The sequence below is a fragment of the Xiphophorus hellerii genome, chromosome 20, assembly GCF_003331165.1.
Source record: "Xiphophorus hellerii strain 12219 chromosome 20, Xiphophorus_hellerii-4.1, whole genome shotgun sequence".
Classification (NCBI taxonomy): domain Eukaryota; kingdom Metazoa; phylum Chordata; class Actinopteri; order Cyprinodontiformes; family Poeciliidae; genus Xiphophorus; species Xiphophorus hellerii.
The window spans coordinates 18,035,973-18,054,819 of record NC_045691.1 but is presented as its reverse complement, the minus strand read 5'-3'; the positions used below and the strand labels follow the sequence as shown (position 1 = coordinate 18,054,819).

Below are 18,847 nucleotides of genomic sequence, written 5' to 3'. Positions count from 1 at the left end.
ACTTCTGGAGGAGGGTAGTTTACAGCGCAAGCAATTTCTGCTAAGCTTTATAATGTGTAACTGGCGCATTACACATGTCACAGCCAAACATTAGAAATTGGGTAAAATTTAAAACTTCAACAGAGTCCACGCCTCCTGGAAGCAACCGTTTCTCACCGTCTAAGCAAAACGTAGAACAAGGGGCTGGTTTCTACCTAACAATGACTGCCACTAATTTTTTGGACATGTCAAAAAATGTTAGAATGAGTATTGTCATTTAGAGACACCACAAACACCGAACATATATTTGGACTTTTTGCATGTACAAATGATGACATTATTTAATCTCATTCTATTCTATGCAGACACTCAGTCTGCACTGTTAAAAATTTAATCACTCAAGCTTGCTGAATACTTAAAATGGCTCCAACGTCACGGTCTGTAGGATTCTAGACTTTAAATGTTACATACTGTATATTTACGTATACACAGGCAAACACAGCAGCTCAAAAGTGTGTCATATTTTACTTTTTAAAACTTTATTTGTACTGATACGTTATAGCAATAAGGTTTAAAATGGAAGAAAGTCTCATGTTTCTGTCAAAAATATAAAAATAAATAGTTTAAACTATTTTTGTTTATTTCCTTTGCAAGACAAAACAGGTTTGAATATGAAATACTTATTAAGCATTCACTGAAGATTCTTCAGGATTTACTTTCAAATGATACAAACTATAGGTGATTTTACATGGAGTAAATTTACAGCTTTATGTTTAATTTAAAGTTAGCCCTCAGATAAAGTAACTGCAATACTCCTTATCTAACTAACGTACTGTACTTCTTAATTTAATTACACCTGAGTCTAGAGCTTATCTTTCTTTAATTTACTCAGTGGAACCGAGGATTTGAACAGGCGCCTCCTGTTTCACTGTAAGCTGCCGTGGTAACTCTCTCCGCTCAATGCTGACACCCAATCGTGTCACAGGAAACCGGCGACATCTGCTCTTTGTTGTAAACGCTGACCTCGCTGGGCTGCTGCACCACCACAGACAGGAACACTGTTGAATGCTAATTATGTGTCAGCAGACACCGCCATATGCAGTTTTGTCATTTCAGGCTTTCGGTCTGGATGCAGCCGCATGATGGAGCTTCGCACATCATGAAGATAGGTAGAAAATTAATAAAAGGACATGGAAAAAAGCCATTACTCTGCAACAAAAAATGTATAAGGATATTGGTCTGTTGTTGCTTAATACTCAAACCGTGTCTGCAGGAGGAGTTAGCTATTTCCCCCCATCTGAACCTCTGACTGAACTTTGCTTACTATGACACAAAATGTGAGTCATAAGTGACACCATATTTTATAAATTATAATTTTCTGTGATAAAATTTGCCATTGTGCCACATAATGTTTTAGCCTATTCATTATAAATACTGTATGTTCAAATACTAACGTTGCAGTCTAAAACCACTACCATGTCTCAACACTTGCAAATGTGGTTTGCATTACCTTTCAACACATTTGTAGATGCTGTAACACTCACAATTCATTTTAAGCCTCAGAAAAACTAAAAATCACTACAAAAGTAACTTTGCCCTGATGCTGAAGAAAGCAATTAACACAGATATTTTGTCATTGTATAGAAATCAGCAAACTTTAGTTTGCAAACAAGAATAAAAGTATTGAGGACAAAGCTTCCAATAAGTGTAATTTTAGTAAAAGTGTGTCATGTATGTAGTGATCCATCACTGCTTTTCAAACTTTTAAAAATACTGTATACCTCTTACAAGTAGGGGAGGTCTCATAGGAGGCTGTACTTATTCCATTAGTGGAGCTCAGCCATGCAGGTTGTTTGTGTGTTTTTCTTTTTCTCCAGACTAGAAGAAAGGCTGCACTCACACACTGAGGTTTACCACAGCTTTACTCAGCTGTTTATATGACCTGAGTGTCTTTAGGTCTCAGCAGTGAACAGACAACACATGGTTCACCAAGAGTTTGGCCCACTTCACCTCATATGATACTTTCTTGTGATTACACAAAAAGGTGACTCTTTTCTGCCAGAAACAAAACTGCAAATATTCTCAAGTCAAGATTGTCTCACATTTATTGTTGATTTCAAATTGCCAAAAGGTAATGTACATTATTTTGTTATAGTTACGTGTATGAGAAATTACCTAGAAGTTGATAATTCAGTAGAAGTTTACTCTTTTTAGAGAAAGTTCAGTGTCTGAAATACATGTAATGTACATACATGTATTTTCATTCAGCACATCTCAAAAGGGACTGTATTGTCAAAATACACACCTACCAATTATATGCAAACCTTTGACACATAATACTGAGTGTTTCTAAGACAAACGGCCTGTGGGGGACAGTGTAAGCTTTATGGAGGGTTCTGACCCTAACAGGGGACCAAGGTTGGTACAATTTTCTGGTTGTTATTAGGCGTCCACAAGAAACACACTCAATTTATTTTTCTCCCATGTCCTCATTTTTCACAATGTCACCTTTACTCCTTTTCTCATCCTTTCACCGTACTGGAAAAAAAAAAATGTTTCAGTCCCCTTAAGAGCACCGACAGGTACTTTTAAAGACTTCAGACTGTGCACATAGAGACTGTTGGGAATTTCAGAAACCATTGTCAGATTCTATTTATTCAGAAATATATACTGTATATATATATATACTGTATATATATATATATTACAAACATGAATAGATGATGTTCATCATTTCAAGTACATTTTTAATTTGATTAAACTAAATATAATAAATCCCATAAATAAAACTAATTTTACCTTCAGGTTACATTCACAGATTAGTATACAATGCTGTAAACCACCTATGTATGCAAACCATTTCATGCACTGTGCCTTCGTTGCTCATCGTTTTAGCACCACCTTCACACTTTTTAAAGGACACGTCCTGTGAGTCGCCTCAAGCTCGGCAATCTATCTCCCTGACTTCTCCTCACTCGACAGAAGTGGAGAGGCCCAGGCTTCTGCTCCCAGTTTGAGGTGGGAAAGAGAAAGCTGTCGGGCAAGGTGAAATTTGGCAAATGAGGAGGACAAAACATCTGTGTGGCTCTTTGGAGCGAAGTTGAAATTGTTTTGAACCAGTTTTTTTTTTTCTTTCTGCTTCAGGAATACACGAGAACATTTAGACTGTAATTAGAAACTGTCGATAGGTTTTCAACCACATTAAAAATTCATTAGCTAAAGTTTTTCACTACATACGACTGGGCTTTTTTTGGAGTAAAGAAAATGCCTACAGGATTATGGAGGACATCATCTTTAAACTCTCAACACAGAGAGACACAACAAAATTGGGCAACAACAGATTGAAAAAAGCATCGCCTGGTCCACCAAATTTTCCAAATGGCATAGTCATAATTTTGCACAAACAGCACAAAAGCATTAATAACCTGCCTTTCATTAAGGTTTCAGACTGGTGGTGGTGGTGTAATGAATGAGGAACAATTGACCATTGTTTAAACATCACATCTCACACAGTTATTGTTACTGTTCATCTCTTTAAGACCAAATTGTTAGCATCTTCAAACAGGATAATGCACCACATCACAAAGCGCCATTTATCTCAAACCAAACCTCCTGAACATTACAGCGAGTTCATTGAACTCCAATGGCCTCCACAATCACCACATCTCAATTCAGCAAAACATCTCTAGCATGTGCAGGAACAGGTTTCCATCTCGGATGCACGTCTAGAAATTCTCCAACAACTGCATCATGCTGTCAGGTCCGCATGAGCCAAAGTCTCTGATAAATGTGTTTGACACATTGTTGAATTTGTGACATAACGAGTTAACAGAGTTCTGAAGAGAAAATGTGGTCCAACCCAGTTCTTGTATGGTGTACCTAATAAAATGGCCAGTGAGTGTGTAAACTTCATAGATCATCATCTGCGTTTTAAAGGAAACAGGATGTTAATGTTGTTGCTGGTTAGATCAAAGTCTATTCTGAACTAACTTATAACTCCAGCAAATCAGACGAGACATTTTTCAAATAATCATATTTTTTGTGGAAATAATGAGAAACTTTGACACGTGACATGTGTTGTAGTTCTCCACCTTTTTCTTCCACTCATTAGACTTCATAAAAACACCAAAACCAGAAATGTACTATCAGCAGGTGTTGGCCTAATCTCTCAAGCCTTATTGCTTCTCCGTTGCTCTTTAAGCCACTTATCTGCACTAAATGAAAAGTTATTTACTCTGCAGGCTACTCACTCCATACCGAAGTGATAAATATACAGTTGAAACAGATTTAATAAATAACAATCAGATGTTTCTTTTTAATCCGTTTGTGACCCAAAATTTAAAGGATGCATATTTCCTCAGCTCAACCCTGTCAATTTTTACAAATAAGACGAAAGACAGCTTATTTAGACGCAGTTCAGGTGAAATAAAAAGGGAAGAACTATAAATTAAGTGGCTTAAATGTGGAGAGCAGCTGCACCACAGTCCTCAGGTGGAAGTTTCCAAGAAGGTGACTGTAGCCCTGGGAGGATGTGTTTGCAGCTGCAGCAGGCCTCTCCTGTCTTCCCTGGTGAGAAGAGGATTCTCCCCTTTGTTTACCGCCTGTGTAATTTCATCTATTTTTTCCGCTGAGGCCTCTAATGGAAAACCAAAACAAATGACCCAGTATCCTGCAGAGGGACTGCTCTGTAGGAAAATAGGCGGCTTTCAGTGCACAGGCTCAGGGAATATACTGTCAAGTCACAGGAGCAGCGTTGTAAGAGGATTAGAGATACCATCTTGGACTCCGCTTGTCGACAAAAACATGAAATGAGTGAGTCACTGAGTGACGATCCCTTTATTTATTCAGCTCTTGTGGTGAGAAAAAGCAAATCCAGTTAGGATGATATGAGACAAAGGTGAATCAGTGCTTCACGCAGCCTGACACAAGGGAAACCCATAAGTCTGGTACAGGATGATCTTGTCGTGACTTGTTTTGTCACACCTCTACAATTTTCATTTGAATCTTCACCCTGATTGCCCTCATTCTTCTCTCCTTTCAAGACCAGCACTGTAAAAATGTATTTCCCGCTTACAGATTTCTCCTATGTTTGCTTCTTTGTCACATTGAGCAGCTGAGTTTATTTACAACTGAAGTAAAGCATATTCTAAATAAAATAAAAATTGATCATTTAAGTTTAGCAGGTGATAGAAGGTGATTATTAGGCAAATTAGCAGAAGAGTTGGGCATAAACAATAAATGGTCAAACTTCAGTTGCGTGTTACAACTTTTTTTCAACCCCAAAGTCAAAGCATTGGGTCATTATCAGGATTCTGCAGAACTTATATGTTGAGAAGGTAATTAAACCCTTGGATTCAGGTGTGTTGGACCAGAGATGCGTCTAATGTTGCTTGAGGACTATAGTAAGACTTTATTCAGATAACTCTTTACTTGGGTTATCTTTGTGTGATATAAATGTTTGTTTGATGACTCCAAACTTTTAAATTTGATGATAAAAAAAAAAGAAACAAGAAATGTCTTTTCACAGAATTATATAATCCAGATTGTGCAGAATAGGATTAAATTATCATTTTGGAAAAACCACCAGAAAAATCATGATGTTTTCTGAAAGCCCTGGAAATGGAGCAGAACTCGTCTCCACAGCAAATAAGAGTGACACTCCTCATTTTGAATGGACAGTGATTGTGTCAAGGGAAACCTCCTTGTTCATCCTTACTTTGATCAGACAGCTGAGGTAACCATGTGTAGGGAAAACTGTGGAAACTAGGCTACCGCTCTGACTCTGCAGTCTCTAATGGCTCAGTGAGGATCCACTAATGCCTTCCCCTTCCAAAGACTGGGATAGTTTGCTCTTCAGCATGATATTAAATATTCATTCTCCTTCCTCCCTCGGCTTGTATGGAAGAGATGCCTGGAGCTAATTACTGTGGTGGGAGTGCCTATGTAAGTGTGTTATGCATAGGTGTTTGTGTTTGGTGGAGATGAAGTGTTTTTCAGGACTGTGCAGAGGAAGTATCTCTACTTTTGAAAATAGGTGGTTGACTGAGCCTGCCATTAAGAGCTGATGAGGAAACACAAACTATAAACAACACAGAGCCTTAGTTTTTAACTTTGCCTTTCTTAAACAGAGACTTTCTGTTATTCTTCCTCATAGATTGTACAGGGACCAAAGCAGAATTTGATTATGGGGCCTAACTTTAAGTTAAGCCCATCAGCCACCACTAATAATGTTCTTTTGGGCATTTAACACTCCTATTTTTATTATTTGCAAGTAAGCCAATTGGAATGGGTTTTGCTTGCCACTCACATGAGTCACTTGATTACATAACGAGCAACAAATGAAGAAATAAATTGGGACAAATCTTGTCTGCTGTACAGCTCTTCAGTAAAAAACTGATAGATTCAGAAAAGGAGGATCACACTTAATAGTTTGTGTTCATAAACAGCCACTTATTAACATTAAGTGAAATTTATTTGTCTGCACAAAATGGGACTCCAATACTGACACAAAAACATGAATAGTTTGCCAGCATTACATTTTGACAGAAGACAACATTAAATCCAGGTTTCACTCTGTGTGAACACAACCAGAGCACTTAAATCCCTTAAATCCCCCTTCGTTTCAAAACAGAATATTTTATCCTTCTCAATGAATGTCTTACATATATATATATATAAATATGTTTCGACATCTAAATATTCTGCGTGTCAAGTCAAGCTCTCTTGGGAGGGCCCCTGATGGCCAGAATAAGATGATTTCTTGATGATTTATTGATGATTTATTGCATCCTTTGTTGCATTGTTATGGTGCTGAGATGTTTACACACACTCATCACATGCACTAATGTCAAAATAACTTCTGCATTTCATTGACTGTTGTTTATAAAAATACAACTTCAGAATCAAAAAAAATATTAAAACCACTTGTTTGAATTTGATGTGTATTTTCTGTATTCTTGAGGTGGCACATCCTCTGCACCTTCCTCAGTGACTCTCATAACTTTGGCATAAAAACAAATGCAGGTTTTAGCAGTTTTTCAGTTTTTGCATTGAATTTCCACCACAAAACCTTTCTGGGTTGGCAGCTGTGTTTTTATTTAAATTGTTTTTTGGGGGGGGTTTTTTACATATTTTCCATAAATGTCGACATCAAATAGCAGAAAATGTATGCACATTTGTTTATTTTCTTTAACTAATAACAAATAAATTAAAGGATGGTTCTTTAAAAATCACACTTTTCCTAGAGTACATTTTTTTCCCAATGGGTCGTGTGACATTTGCTGCACTAAACAACATATTTAGCTCTTTGTGGGACTCTTTGTAAAAGTGGCTCTTTGGATTATAAAAAATCCTGATCTAAACCTGGATTTATGTTAAGGTTTTAGAATTAAGCTGTCTGCAACTCTGTTGAAAATGTATGGTATATACCTAAAAGTGAGCTCCAAGCATGATTCAGGCTATTTACATTAGCTGTAAAACTTTTAATAAGAAGAGTGTCCAAACAACAATCAGTTTAGTTTTTCTACAACTTGCTGAGGGACATTTATCTAAATATCAATAGTAATATTACACATTTGAACAAGTAAGAATAAGTTTGACATTGAGTTAGAAAACAAATCCACTACACCTCCAAGACTTTGCAGATATATTACCTGAAACAGAAAAAAATGGCAGTTACTGAACATCTGACTGGCATCTGAAAATGTTCAAATATCTCGGCTAAAAACCACAGATCAGGCTATCTCTCTCCCAGACACGTCACTGAACTGTGTGTCCCTGTTAAATTTCCCTTTTCTGCCTGAGTGTTCATCTTTAGTCAGATCACTTCTCTTTAATATCCGGTCTGGCTGACCTCGGTTATCTCACTGCCACGATAGAAGTGGAAAAAGTGACCAGGAGAAGGTAATCATCCTGTGTGTATTGCCTTTACAGTTTGGTTTCAGCGCTGTCTGTTGCATTCAGCATGATTCATTTACTGCACTGCAGCCTGAACAGAGATAAGCCTTCATCTGATCAGTGTATTTTCCACTGGACAGTGCAGTTCAGAAACAAGGCTTGTTTCCTTTCAATTGGTGCACATAATCTGTTATCCTACCTCTCCAGACCTTTTTTTAGCCAACTAATAGATCTTGAATTTATAAAAAGCACTGAAACTACGCTTTATCTTTCATTGCAAACAGATATGTGTTTCTAGAGTAATTCATAAAGTGTTTTGTTGGTTTTGATAGAGTTCAGTCTTTTTGTATCTCTTAATTTGTGAATTATATTCTCTTTCCTCTTCCATCCTCTCCATTGCAATGTTTCTTTGCACTTAGTCCCCCTCCATCTCTTCAAAGGCCAAGGTTGGTGTTCAAGCAGTCACCTGTCAGCCTTAATTAAAGCTTATGAACGCTGACCGGTACCAGAGAATAATCCTACTCACACCAGTCGCCTGGGACACAGCCTCCATAGTGACCTTGTGTTGGATTTCACACCGATCGTGGGACAGAAATAATAGGTGTGGCACAGCCGTACAGCCACAACTATGTGCAGCCGTGCTAATCCCCGGCACCGAGGCTAGACCCCGTTGTACTCAGCAGATTAGATCATTAGCAGGTCACTGAAATGTCCAGAGTACCTCGTCAGAGTCTCAGCCGGACTCTCTGCCCGTGTCTGGTGGGCTTTGTACAACTTTCTGGGGGATTTTTGTAACTTCCAGCTCTCAGGGATAGATGTTAAAAGTGAAAAAAACAAAGTGGAAAACTTTGCTGTCACAAACTTTCTCACATTATTTTAGAGAGTCATAAAAAATAAAAAACCTGGCCATGAACTCATAATAGCTCTGACCGTGATTCCTTTGAAATGCTGATGGGAAGGTCAGAAAGTTAAATGGGTCAGTATAACGTTAAAAAACACATCTCTGGTAGGGATATTCTAGCAGAAGGATCTGGACCACTTTTTCACTTTGAAGCAGAGCTTCTCAGGAGAGTAACCTTCCTTTGACCCTGAAGAAGCACCATATACATGACTTTGTGGAGGTACAGTATATGACTTTCAGCATGTAGTTCAGGGGCAGAGCTAATTTTAGTTTTCGTTTGTCATATTTGCCGCTGCCTTGTGTGCCAAATCTTAAAAAAAAACTGCAAAGATGCTAAATTAGACAGTTAATGATTCTGTTTGATTTGTGTTTCAGACATTGAATACCCAGTATTGATCTACGGACCTGAAAAAAAATAAATGTTCCTAAAATAACAAATGAAGAATGAACCACAGAACAAAAACAAATTTTATATCCAATATCCAGTACCTTCTTTCAGTTTTATTTCAGTCATATTCCCTTTAAGTTTGCTTCTTCTAGTTAGTCTCAAGATATGAATGTTTTTCTTGGTTATTTGTCCTTATTTCCGCCATCTGGAGGTTGATTTGAGGGGAAGATCAGGAAGATTTAGAAGGATTTTTCACAGTTTGTGTAAAAGAGTCAGTGCAGTGTTCTTAGGTTTCAAAGCGTCACTTTGAAACTTAGGTTTCAAAGCAATTTTTGAATATATCAATTTAAAAATCGATATATTTAAATCCATATCCCTCTAACTATACCGATTGTATTTGTGAAAATAAGTCAATTTGTGTCAGCACAATCCTTTTCTCCATGACTACATACACAACTCAAAATTTCAGTCTTCTTTCTTCTCGGTCCATTGTCATATAAATCTGGTTTCTATGTGTTCAGTGACACTTGAGGACACTTGAAGATTTATCCACGATTATTTCTGGGCTGATCAAGACCAGACAATGATCCAAAACACACACCAGAGCTGGTTCTGGGATGAATCAAGCAGGTGAACATTAAGCTTTTGGCATGGCCAGCCTTCCTGAAAAATTGTGTACTATGCTCCCAAGCTGGACCAGCGCTTGGATGCCAACCAGTTTAAGTTAACTCTGCCAGCTCTGCAAGAGAAGTGATCACATATCCAGCCAGAATTATGACTAAAATTGATGGCTGTGCAAGCTGAGGCATATTTACTAAATACCAGTGGGATGTCTATATATATTCAAGTCTGCATGTATATTTTTTAGTCTGTATGAATAAGAGAAAATCTGCAAAAAAGTCATTCCTCTTCAAAATATGTGTACATGAAGTGCATGTGAAATATCTATAACTTGTCCCTTTTGGATTTTATTGCATTGACATTACTTTCATTTGCTAAAAATAGTGCTACAAAAATATTTTCCAACTTGCAACAGGAAGTCTAACTTGAGTATTTTCATTCCCAGCTCCACTCTCTGAGACAAATACAACAAAGCATGAAGCACCACCAGACTAATGATTCTCCCCAAAAGATTGTGCAACCTGTATTCCTTGGCACTGTTAACTATTTCCTTCCTTCTTCTACTTATATTTGAAGTTCAATGGAATCAAAGCAAGACAAATGTAAAGTACCTTTTGACAAACTTGTCATCTGTTTTCAGAACTCTAATTAATTTCTCCTCTATTTTCCAGATCCTTGCAATCATCTCCATCCTCTTCATTGTGCTGTCCACCATTGCCTTGTCTCTGAACACCCTCCCAGAGCTGCAGGACACCGACGAGTTTGGCCAGCCCACGGACAACCCACAGCTAGCTCATGTGGAAGCTGTTTGTATTGCCTGGTTCACCATGGAGTACCTGCTCCGCTTCCTCTCCTCTCCAAACAAATGGAAGTTCTTCAAAGGTCCCCTCAACATCATCGACCTGCTGGCCATCCTGCCCTATTACGTCACCATCTTCCTGACAGAGTCCAACAAGAGCGTGCTGCAGTTCCAAAACGTTCGCCGTGTGGTTCAGATATTCCGGATCATGCGGATCTTGCGAATCCTGAAGCTGGCCCGTCACTCCACAGGCCTTCAGTCTTTGGGCTTCACTCTCAGGAGGAGCTACAATGAGCTCGGCCTGCTTATCCTCTTTCTTGCCATGGGCATCATGATCTTCTCAAGTCTGGTGTTCTTTGCTGAGAAGGATGAAGAGGACACCAAGTTTAAAAGCATCCCTGCCTCCTTCTGGTGGGCTACCATCACTATGACCACAGTAGGTTATGGAGACATTTACCCAAAAACCCTGCTGGGAAAGATAGTTGGAGGTTTGTGTTGCATTGCAGGGGTCTTGGTGATAGCCTTACCCATTCCTATTATTGTAAATAACTTCTCTGAGTTTTACAAAGAGCAGAAGAGGCAGGAGAAAGCCATCAAAAGGAGAGAGGCTCTGGAGAGGGCTAAGAGAAATGGTAGCATTGTCTCGATGAACATTAAGGATGCCTTTGGCCGTAGCGTGGAACTCATGGATGTCATGGTGGAAAAAACTGATGAGAGGAAGGAGAAGCTCCATGACAATCACGTGTCACCACACAGAGGAACACCCAGGATCAAGTCACCGCTGAACCCCAGTAGTCCCAGTAAGACTATTGAGTCCAGCTTCCAAGAAAAGGCAAAACCAGCCAGCAGTCCTCAGCATCTCAGCGCACAGAAACTTGAGGAAGCATACAACAACATGACAAAAGCACAGTCACAACCAAACGTCAACAGCAAGGAAAAAGCGTCACATTCGAAGTCAGCCAGGCAGAAAGCTGAATTTGAGATGGGAAGCATCCTCCCTGAGGCCGTGTCAGGCACAGCGGAGGGCGTGACAGACATGAAGAGTATTTCCAGCATCGATAGCTTCATCAGCTGCGTACCTGACTTTCCTGAGAGCTCCAGATTTTCGCACAGCTCTGGGAGCAACATGCCTGGAAGGGTCAGTACTAACCCCAGCCTGGAGCCCACCCTGGAGAATGAGCATGAGGGATTGCATGGCGCCACCAGCCCCAAGTCAGGCAAAAGCACCAAGCTCAACAACGACAACCCAAGAGCTCTGTCATTAAACAACCCAATAAAGGGGCGTTCACTTAAAGTTAGAGTCAGAGGCGGGGAGGACTTAGGGAAAGGAGGTCTCTCTGACAGCTCATCGATCCAAAGCCCAGAAACATCTGTCTACACCACTGCCAGCAGCAGGACGCCCAGCAAGAGCCCCGAGAACTTACGGCCGAGCATCTTCACATTCCACGACTCGTCTGTCAGTAAGTTCATTGACGCCGACACGGACGAGGAGGAACACCTGCACGACAGTTCGGCAGCCAACGTGACCCAAAGACTTTTGGAGAGAACCAGCCCCAGGTATGCTCAGCTTCAACAGGGTCCCAACCACATGGAGGGCCTCTCCAAGAAGCTGGGGAACAGCACCCTGCCGCTGGAAGGACAGGAAAACCACATTTCACCAGAGCTGCGGCCGCTTCAGGGGGAGAAGCGTCAGTATAACTCTTAGAGTCGATTAAAAGGAATGGCTTGCACAGAGAATACAAAGAAGATGAAAATATAAGGGACTGCTAATGAAGAGCTCAGAGACTTGTCTGGGAACAATTTGCAGGAGAACTGAAAGAAAAAAGGCTTTTCCTACAAAATTACAACACCTGTGGATCACTGGAAATAGTGTTGTTATCTTCTCTAAAACGTTCCAGATGAAAACATTCAAACGCCCTCAGAGTGGAAGAAAAGAAGGGATTTTTTGCTATTTATACAAGCCCAGATTATAATGCCATCATTAGACTAGCTGCAGGAGTGTAGTCTAAAATTTTATAACCTGTTTTCTGAGAGCCCTGGATAAAATGCTAAAGTCACTGCAGCTAAAGCTGTCAAATCATCGTGAAACATAAAGGGCATCAAAACAAGGCACAATAAGAGGAGATATTTTAAAATCCTCAATTGCAGTATGAAAGGAAGACATACATCTTCTCTCCCTACAGTGTATATTTATATACATTGTATGTTTCAAAGGCGGAGGGTTGAGAACATGTTCTTGCTTCCTACAACTTCCTTTAAAACTGGCCTTAGTTCATGTTGTCCTGTGTTTTACGTTTTGATGTTGAGGAGGAAAGCCTGAGTCAGGCTATAAGATAGCACATAAGTATGTGTGTGCGTGTGTGTGCAATAACTACCTTTCATTTATATTTATTATGTAGCAATAGTCGTCTTTCATCTTATGTCAAATCTTCAGCAGAATGAAGTGTTTCGGTCTGTTTCTTTCAAACAGCTCAGTGTCTCTCCTGGGTTGGCATTTTTACTGCACAGATTACACATAAGCTGTGAGGTCACATCCATCCTCGTCAATCATTGGTGGCAAAAGGGAAAATATCATTTTGGAAATGTTGCACCCTTGTTTTTCTTGTTATAATCAGTGGCAGTTTAGGATATGGGAAATATGGCTTCCCGAATGATGCATCTCAAAGGGGCGCCACAGAGCAGAAAATAAAAAGTTATTTGTCGGTGGTGAAAACAGATTTTATTTGGCTCATTTGGGCACCGGTGGCTCCCTGTGGTGTGCAGGGTGCAAGCATTGTAAGAAAATATTGTTGTACATTATTATGATGCTAAAGTTGGTGTCTGAGTCTTAGCTCAAAACTCTGGACCGCCTTGGACCATCTCCGGTGTAAATTATTAGAATATTTACCCTTATGTGGATCATTCTTCACTGAACAAATTTCTAAACATATAATTTCAGATTTATGATGCACTTATAGCTACTATTTTGTTTTTGTAAAAAAAAAAAAAAGGAAAAAAAAACATGAAAGCTACTTTTAATGCTTTTTAGAATTAGGATCACATTAAGCTAAAATAAGCATAAAAATCAAAAGATAAAATCTTGTCAAACATGTAGCAGCTTATGTTAAATTGATTCCAGATGCTCCGTTTTTACCATATGGTGACCTGATTTTACCTTGATTTTTACCAAGATTTTGCCTTGGTGACCTGATGCATTTCTTCCTGAATGGGACTCAGAGGAATGGGTGTGTGGTTGGCTGTCAGTAGGGAGGCAGAAGGAGCAGCTCCCCAAGAACTGCCACTGATTATAACCTGATTATAACACTGATTATAACCTTTATTCTAAATGTCTGAGTGTGTCCTCAAGTTTGGGTTACATTTGTCCATCAAAGTCTTTTTTAATTTAAGCTTCAAGCAGTTGTAGCGGATGAGGTGAACTTTGCATTGAGCGACAGGAGACAACAGAGAAAAAAAATCTGTTTTGTATGAGTGTAAATATTGTACGTGCATCCGTGCAAAGCCAGACTCTACAACGACATTACGCATCACCTGTACAAAATTTTAAAAAGTAATTTATATTTTTAAGATATTTTCTAAAACAACTGACATGTTGTGGTAACCTCATAGTTATGCATTTGAAAGCGCTGTATGTGCTCTATTTCTTTGAAGGAGTTGCTTCTCTTAGACAACATTCTGCAGCAGAAAGATTTATATTTGCTACCGTCTCTCTGTACATGCTTGTTGCAGTCTTTCTGTACAATGTAAAGAACCAAAGAATTGTTCTTTCTGGTGACATATACAGACGGTTGTGCATCCTGATGTTTTATCTCAAAATGTTGGAGCATTCCTTTTAAAAACCACATAATAGGAGTCATTTCAGGGAGCCGTATTTGCTCATGCAGGGCAAACACATAAGCAGGAGGATATTCTGGAGTTCTAACAAAACAGCTTTGAAAGATAAGTTTCATTTTATGTTTCTTGGCAGATTAATCACTTTCACAAGTTAAAGTGATCTGTATTGCCTGCACTTAGACACCAAATGTTCTGCATTTTGCTCTTTTATTAATGCACCCGATGACACCAAACTTGGTGCTCTCACACTAACTTAATTTAAAACATATAAACTTTATGATATATGTCTTGCAAGCATGAATTAAAGGAACTTTTTGCAGGAAACATATATTATAGTGGACCTATTTAATGTAGATGGTTTTCATTAGAGATACAAGTGCCAGCCGCGTTCATTGGAAAACCTGGTAAAGATGTGTGAAAGCCTTTAACATTCAGCTAATATTGCAGTAGCATATTATCATGCTAATAAAAGCAACTTTAATTTGAGGGCATTTATTCAGTACAGAAAAACATCATCTACTTTAAAACCCTCTTTTTCACTTTTTCTATTTCTGTAATATTTGAACATTTGGGAGAATTTGCAGAGTATTTTTTAAAACATCCATCCAAGTCCTCTAGCCTCCCTTATGCTCTCTGGAATGTTTTTTTTTTTTTCTATTTGTTTAACTATTTTGTGCTAATCTAATCACATGTTTTGACTCACTATCATGCTGAAAGAGCCAGTTGCAACCTATTTTCAGTTTTTCTGGCAGAGAAAATCACCCTGGTATCACAGAACCACTGAAACAGCAGATCTGAAGTGATTTAGATTCAGATTTTGCAGTGGTGAAAGGTTTTAATGTGTGTGCAGGACAACAGCAGCTGCAGAAAAGAGGAAGTGAACCTGCCGCAGAGGCCATGTGGGGGATGGCTCCCATAAATGCTCTAACTTTAACACTGACTATTGATCTAAAATTCTTATAATGTTACATTTTTAGCAAAGAAAAACTATATCTAATCATGATCTGATACGAGGTTTGTTATTTTCTTTGTGTTTGAGCTTAGTTTCTTCATAAATACATCTCTGCAAATAATAACCAATTATTCCTGTTGCTTTAAAGTTCACCAAATGAAACTTGACCTCCTCTCCCAGATTCTTCTACACTTTTATTGCAATGCCGGTAGCAGTGGTGATGTTCTTAACACAAAGAGGGCCGCCAAATCAAATTCTGCTTTATGACCTGTACAACCAGCCATGGTTCAATTTTTCCAAAATTGTCAGTGTGAGATTTTGCTGCAGGGAAAAAAATATGAATTTATTCTCAGACTTTTTTCACATCTTCACCAGGAGTGCCAACAAATCTGTCTGGCACTGTAGTATGAGTTAGATATTTCTGTGCCTTTGCTTTTAATAAAACCCTGCATTCTGAATCTGCCCTAATGGAGTCTGAATAACGAGCAAATAAACACAAAAAGGAGAGAGTACTCATCCTGTGGAGCTTTTATGCTTGTTTCTGTTTTTAAACTCTAATGTCTCTCTCATGCACCAAACATTTGGATGGAAAAAGTCCAGAAACACAAGCAGGTGCAGACTCACTCTCAGCAGACTGAACGGTTTCCATGGTGAGGGGCTGAGATGACTGGATGGCTCACATTTGATGCACGCATGTAGCCTAATTTACAGAGGATGGTTACAGACTTTCTCTTAATCAGTTCCTTTATTCATCTCAGTTCAGGGATTTTCAGTTCAGGGGAAAAAGAAGAAAACTGGATTGTGGGTCTTTCAGTCAAACTGCCAGATCATCGCTTTATGTCACTCGGTTGCTTTCGCAGAGACACGCACCCATCTCTGCAAATCACAAAAGAGCAGACGGAGCGTGGCCACATGGACCTGGGTGTGAGCCGCTGTTTCAGGGATGTTGATGAAGACTTCAGCCACCTTGTTCCTGAAGGGAGGGAGGAAGTGAGTGTGAAATGTGAACAGAGTGGGAACAAGGAGTGTGCGACAGACGGACTGTGCTTCAGAGTTATCAGCTTGATTTAAACTGACATCCTGAATGATGGCTGGAGCACTCTGCTTCCCAAAGTCATGGGTAACTTCTGCTTTGAAAAAGACAAAAAGGACTCGCCATAGCTTTTCACCTTTTGTCTCATGACAAACACAAACAATGTATTTTACTGGGATTCTATGCGAATCTTAAAGCGCATAAGTGTGAAGTGGACAGCAGGTTATGCATTTTTAAAGTTTTTGCCTGTGTTTAGCTTCCATCTTTACTCCCTAAATAAAATACAATGCAACAAATAACCTACACATTCACCTAATCAGTAAATTGAGTCCACCTGTGTGTAATGTAATCCTAGTATAAACTACATATGTTATGTGAAGGCCTCAGAGGTTTGTTAGAAAAAAAAATGTGAACAAACAGCATAATGATGACCCCAAAAAATGATGGTGAAATAGTTTAAACCAAGATTAAGTTAAAGCAATATCCTGAGCTTTGAACGTCACACAGACCTCTGTTAAATCCAGATGTATGGAGACATGGCCTTCCACCTGAACTGACAGAATTACATAAAGAGCCAAGCGGACCATGGGAACTCGGATCAAAGTCTTGATGGAATTAAACCATAAAAAGTTCCATTTAAAATTTCACCTATGTTGACGCCACAGGAAACATCTGGAAGAAGGTGTTCTGGTCGAATAATCCAAAAATCAAACAGAGCAGTATTTGTTCCAGAGGACTAACGTTGCACATCACATCTGCAGAAAAACCTGTTGAAGGAAGTAAAAGATTTAACAATGAGATGGAGGTTCACCTTCTAGCACAAAAATGTCCAGCCAGAGATAAAGTATGATTGTTTATATCAAATTATTCATGTGTTAGAGTAGCCCAGTTCTGTCAAATTGAAATGAGAATCTGAAAACTGATCTTCACAGATGTTCTCCATCCAGTTTTCATCAGGCTTCAGCTTGCGGCTTTAATTGCAGTGAAATGGTTCTTCTAAAAGCATCTAAAGCATTTTTTTAATCCATATATCATTTTCCCTCCACTTCACAAGTATGCACCATTTTGTGTGGAATATGTTTGTGGCTGTAATATGATAAATTGTGTAAGAGTTTTAAGAGTTGTGAATTCTTTAAAATTGCAAGGTGCACTAACTTTTACCGAGCGCTGCTTGTGCTTGACAACGATGCAATCTTAAAAACAAAATGAGCTCCATCAGAGCCAGGTCCCGAGCAAGGCTCTCATGGGTTTGTGTGCGAGTCCTAGTTCTGTTTTGTTTTGTTTTCCCATCATGATGGTGCAAAGACAGGCTGCAGCATCCTTTTGAGCATGAGTTCGCATCTCTAATTCTATAAATATCCCCCTGTCTACGCACAGGGTTTGGTCCTTCAGGAAGGGCTTGGTTACAGCAGCGTTGTCATGCATTTCAGAAGAACACATTTTGTAACAAAATACTCCAGAAAAGGATGGATAAAAAAAAACAGTGGAGCTTACTGGGAACTGCGGAGTCACTGGTGTGAGTGGACTTTTTTCTTTTTTTTTTGTCAGTCCAGCCTTTAGCGATGCATGGTAATGGAATAAAAATGTCAAACTGACAAATGGTTGTATGACCTACTCTACAAGAGGTGTTGGAGACAAAAGAGAGAAGTAGATAGAAAACGGGGAGGGTGTGCAACATGCTGAAGGATCAGGATTCATTAGCATTCATCACAGTCAGACATGCAGTAAATGACAAATCTCTAAAAACGAGCCTCTAATTGTCGCCAAATCTCTTGCAAAATAAGCCATAGTAAATTTAGCAGATGCGGCTCCTTTCTGTGTTGAGTGAATGGTAACTCTTTTCTCATAGCTTTTTGTATTTTCTGAACTGCACTTTGTTGAATTGTCTGAAGGAAGTCCTCTGTTGTCTTGTATTAATTGAAATATTGATATAAAACACATTTTGGTTTTAACTGCTGTCTAATAACACACACACACACACACACACAAATCTGGAAATAAAAGACTTCAAAGAACCAGGTTGTCACATTCAAAAACAGAAATTATTCTTGAATCATCCCGCTCCTTCAGGGAAACAGTCTTCTTGAAGCTCTGTGTGCTGCCCTCATGGTGTGATTGAGAGAAAATGTTTGTTTTGTAAAAGTTTCAGACTTTGTACTTGTTGAGTTTGTAGAAGAATATGTTTTTTGCTTTCCCTGTTTTCTTCAACACATGTAGCGCTAAATGACACAAACAACATGTAAATATCATCAGAAAAGCTGTAGGAAAACGATTTTCAAGCCTATTTCTTCTTTTACCGACTGATGCTTAATAAAAGACGATAAACTAGCCGTGGAGTCTCATTGTTTCCATAGAAATGTCTCACGTCTAATGATTACACGCAGCGCGCCAGCTGCTGAGGGCCAAATAGATCCGAGTTTATGGGAATCTTACCCGACAGCGACCTC

General features: G+C 39.1%; 1 protein-coding gene across 2 annotated transcripts in view; it reads left to right on the top strand.

The window, feature by feature from the left end:
- LOC116710526 (potassium voltage-gated channel subfamily B member 1) overlaps nucleotides 1-18,728 on the top strand; it is a 43,086-nt gene extending 24,358 nt beyond the window's left edge. For both annotated transcript variants that reach the window (XM_032549612.1, XM_032549611.1), the window contains exon 3: nucleotides 10,457-18,728. In XM_032549612.1, coding sequence (XP_032405503.1) covers nucleotides 10,457-12,289 — 1,833 coding nt within the window. In that variant the 3' untranslated portion in view covers nucleotides 12,290-18,728. The remainder of the gene's footprint in view (nucleotides 1-10,456) is intronic.
- The last annotated feature ends 119 nt before the right edge of the window (nucleotides 18,729-18,847 follow it).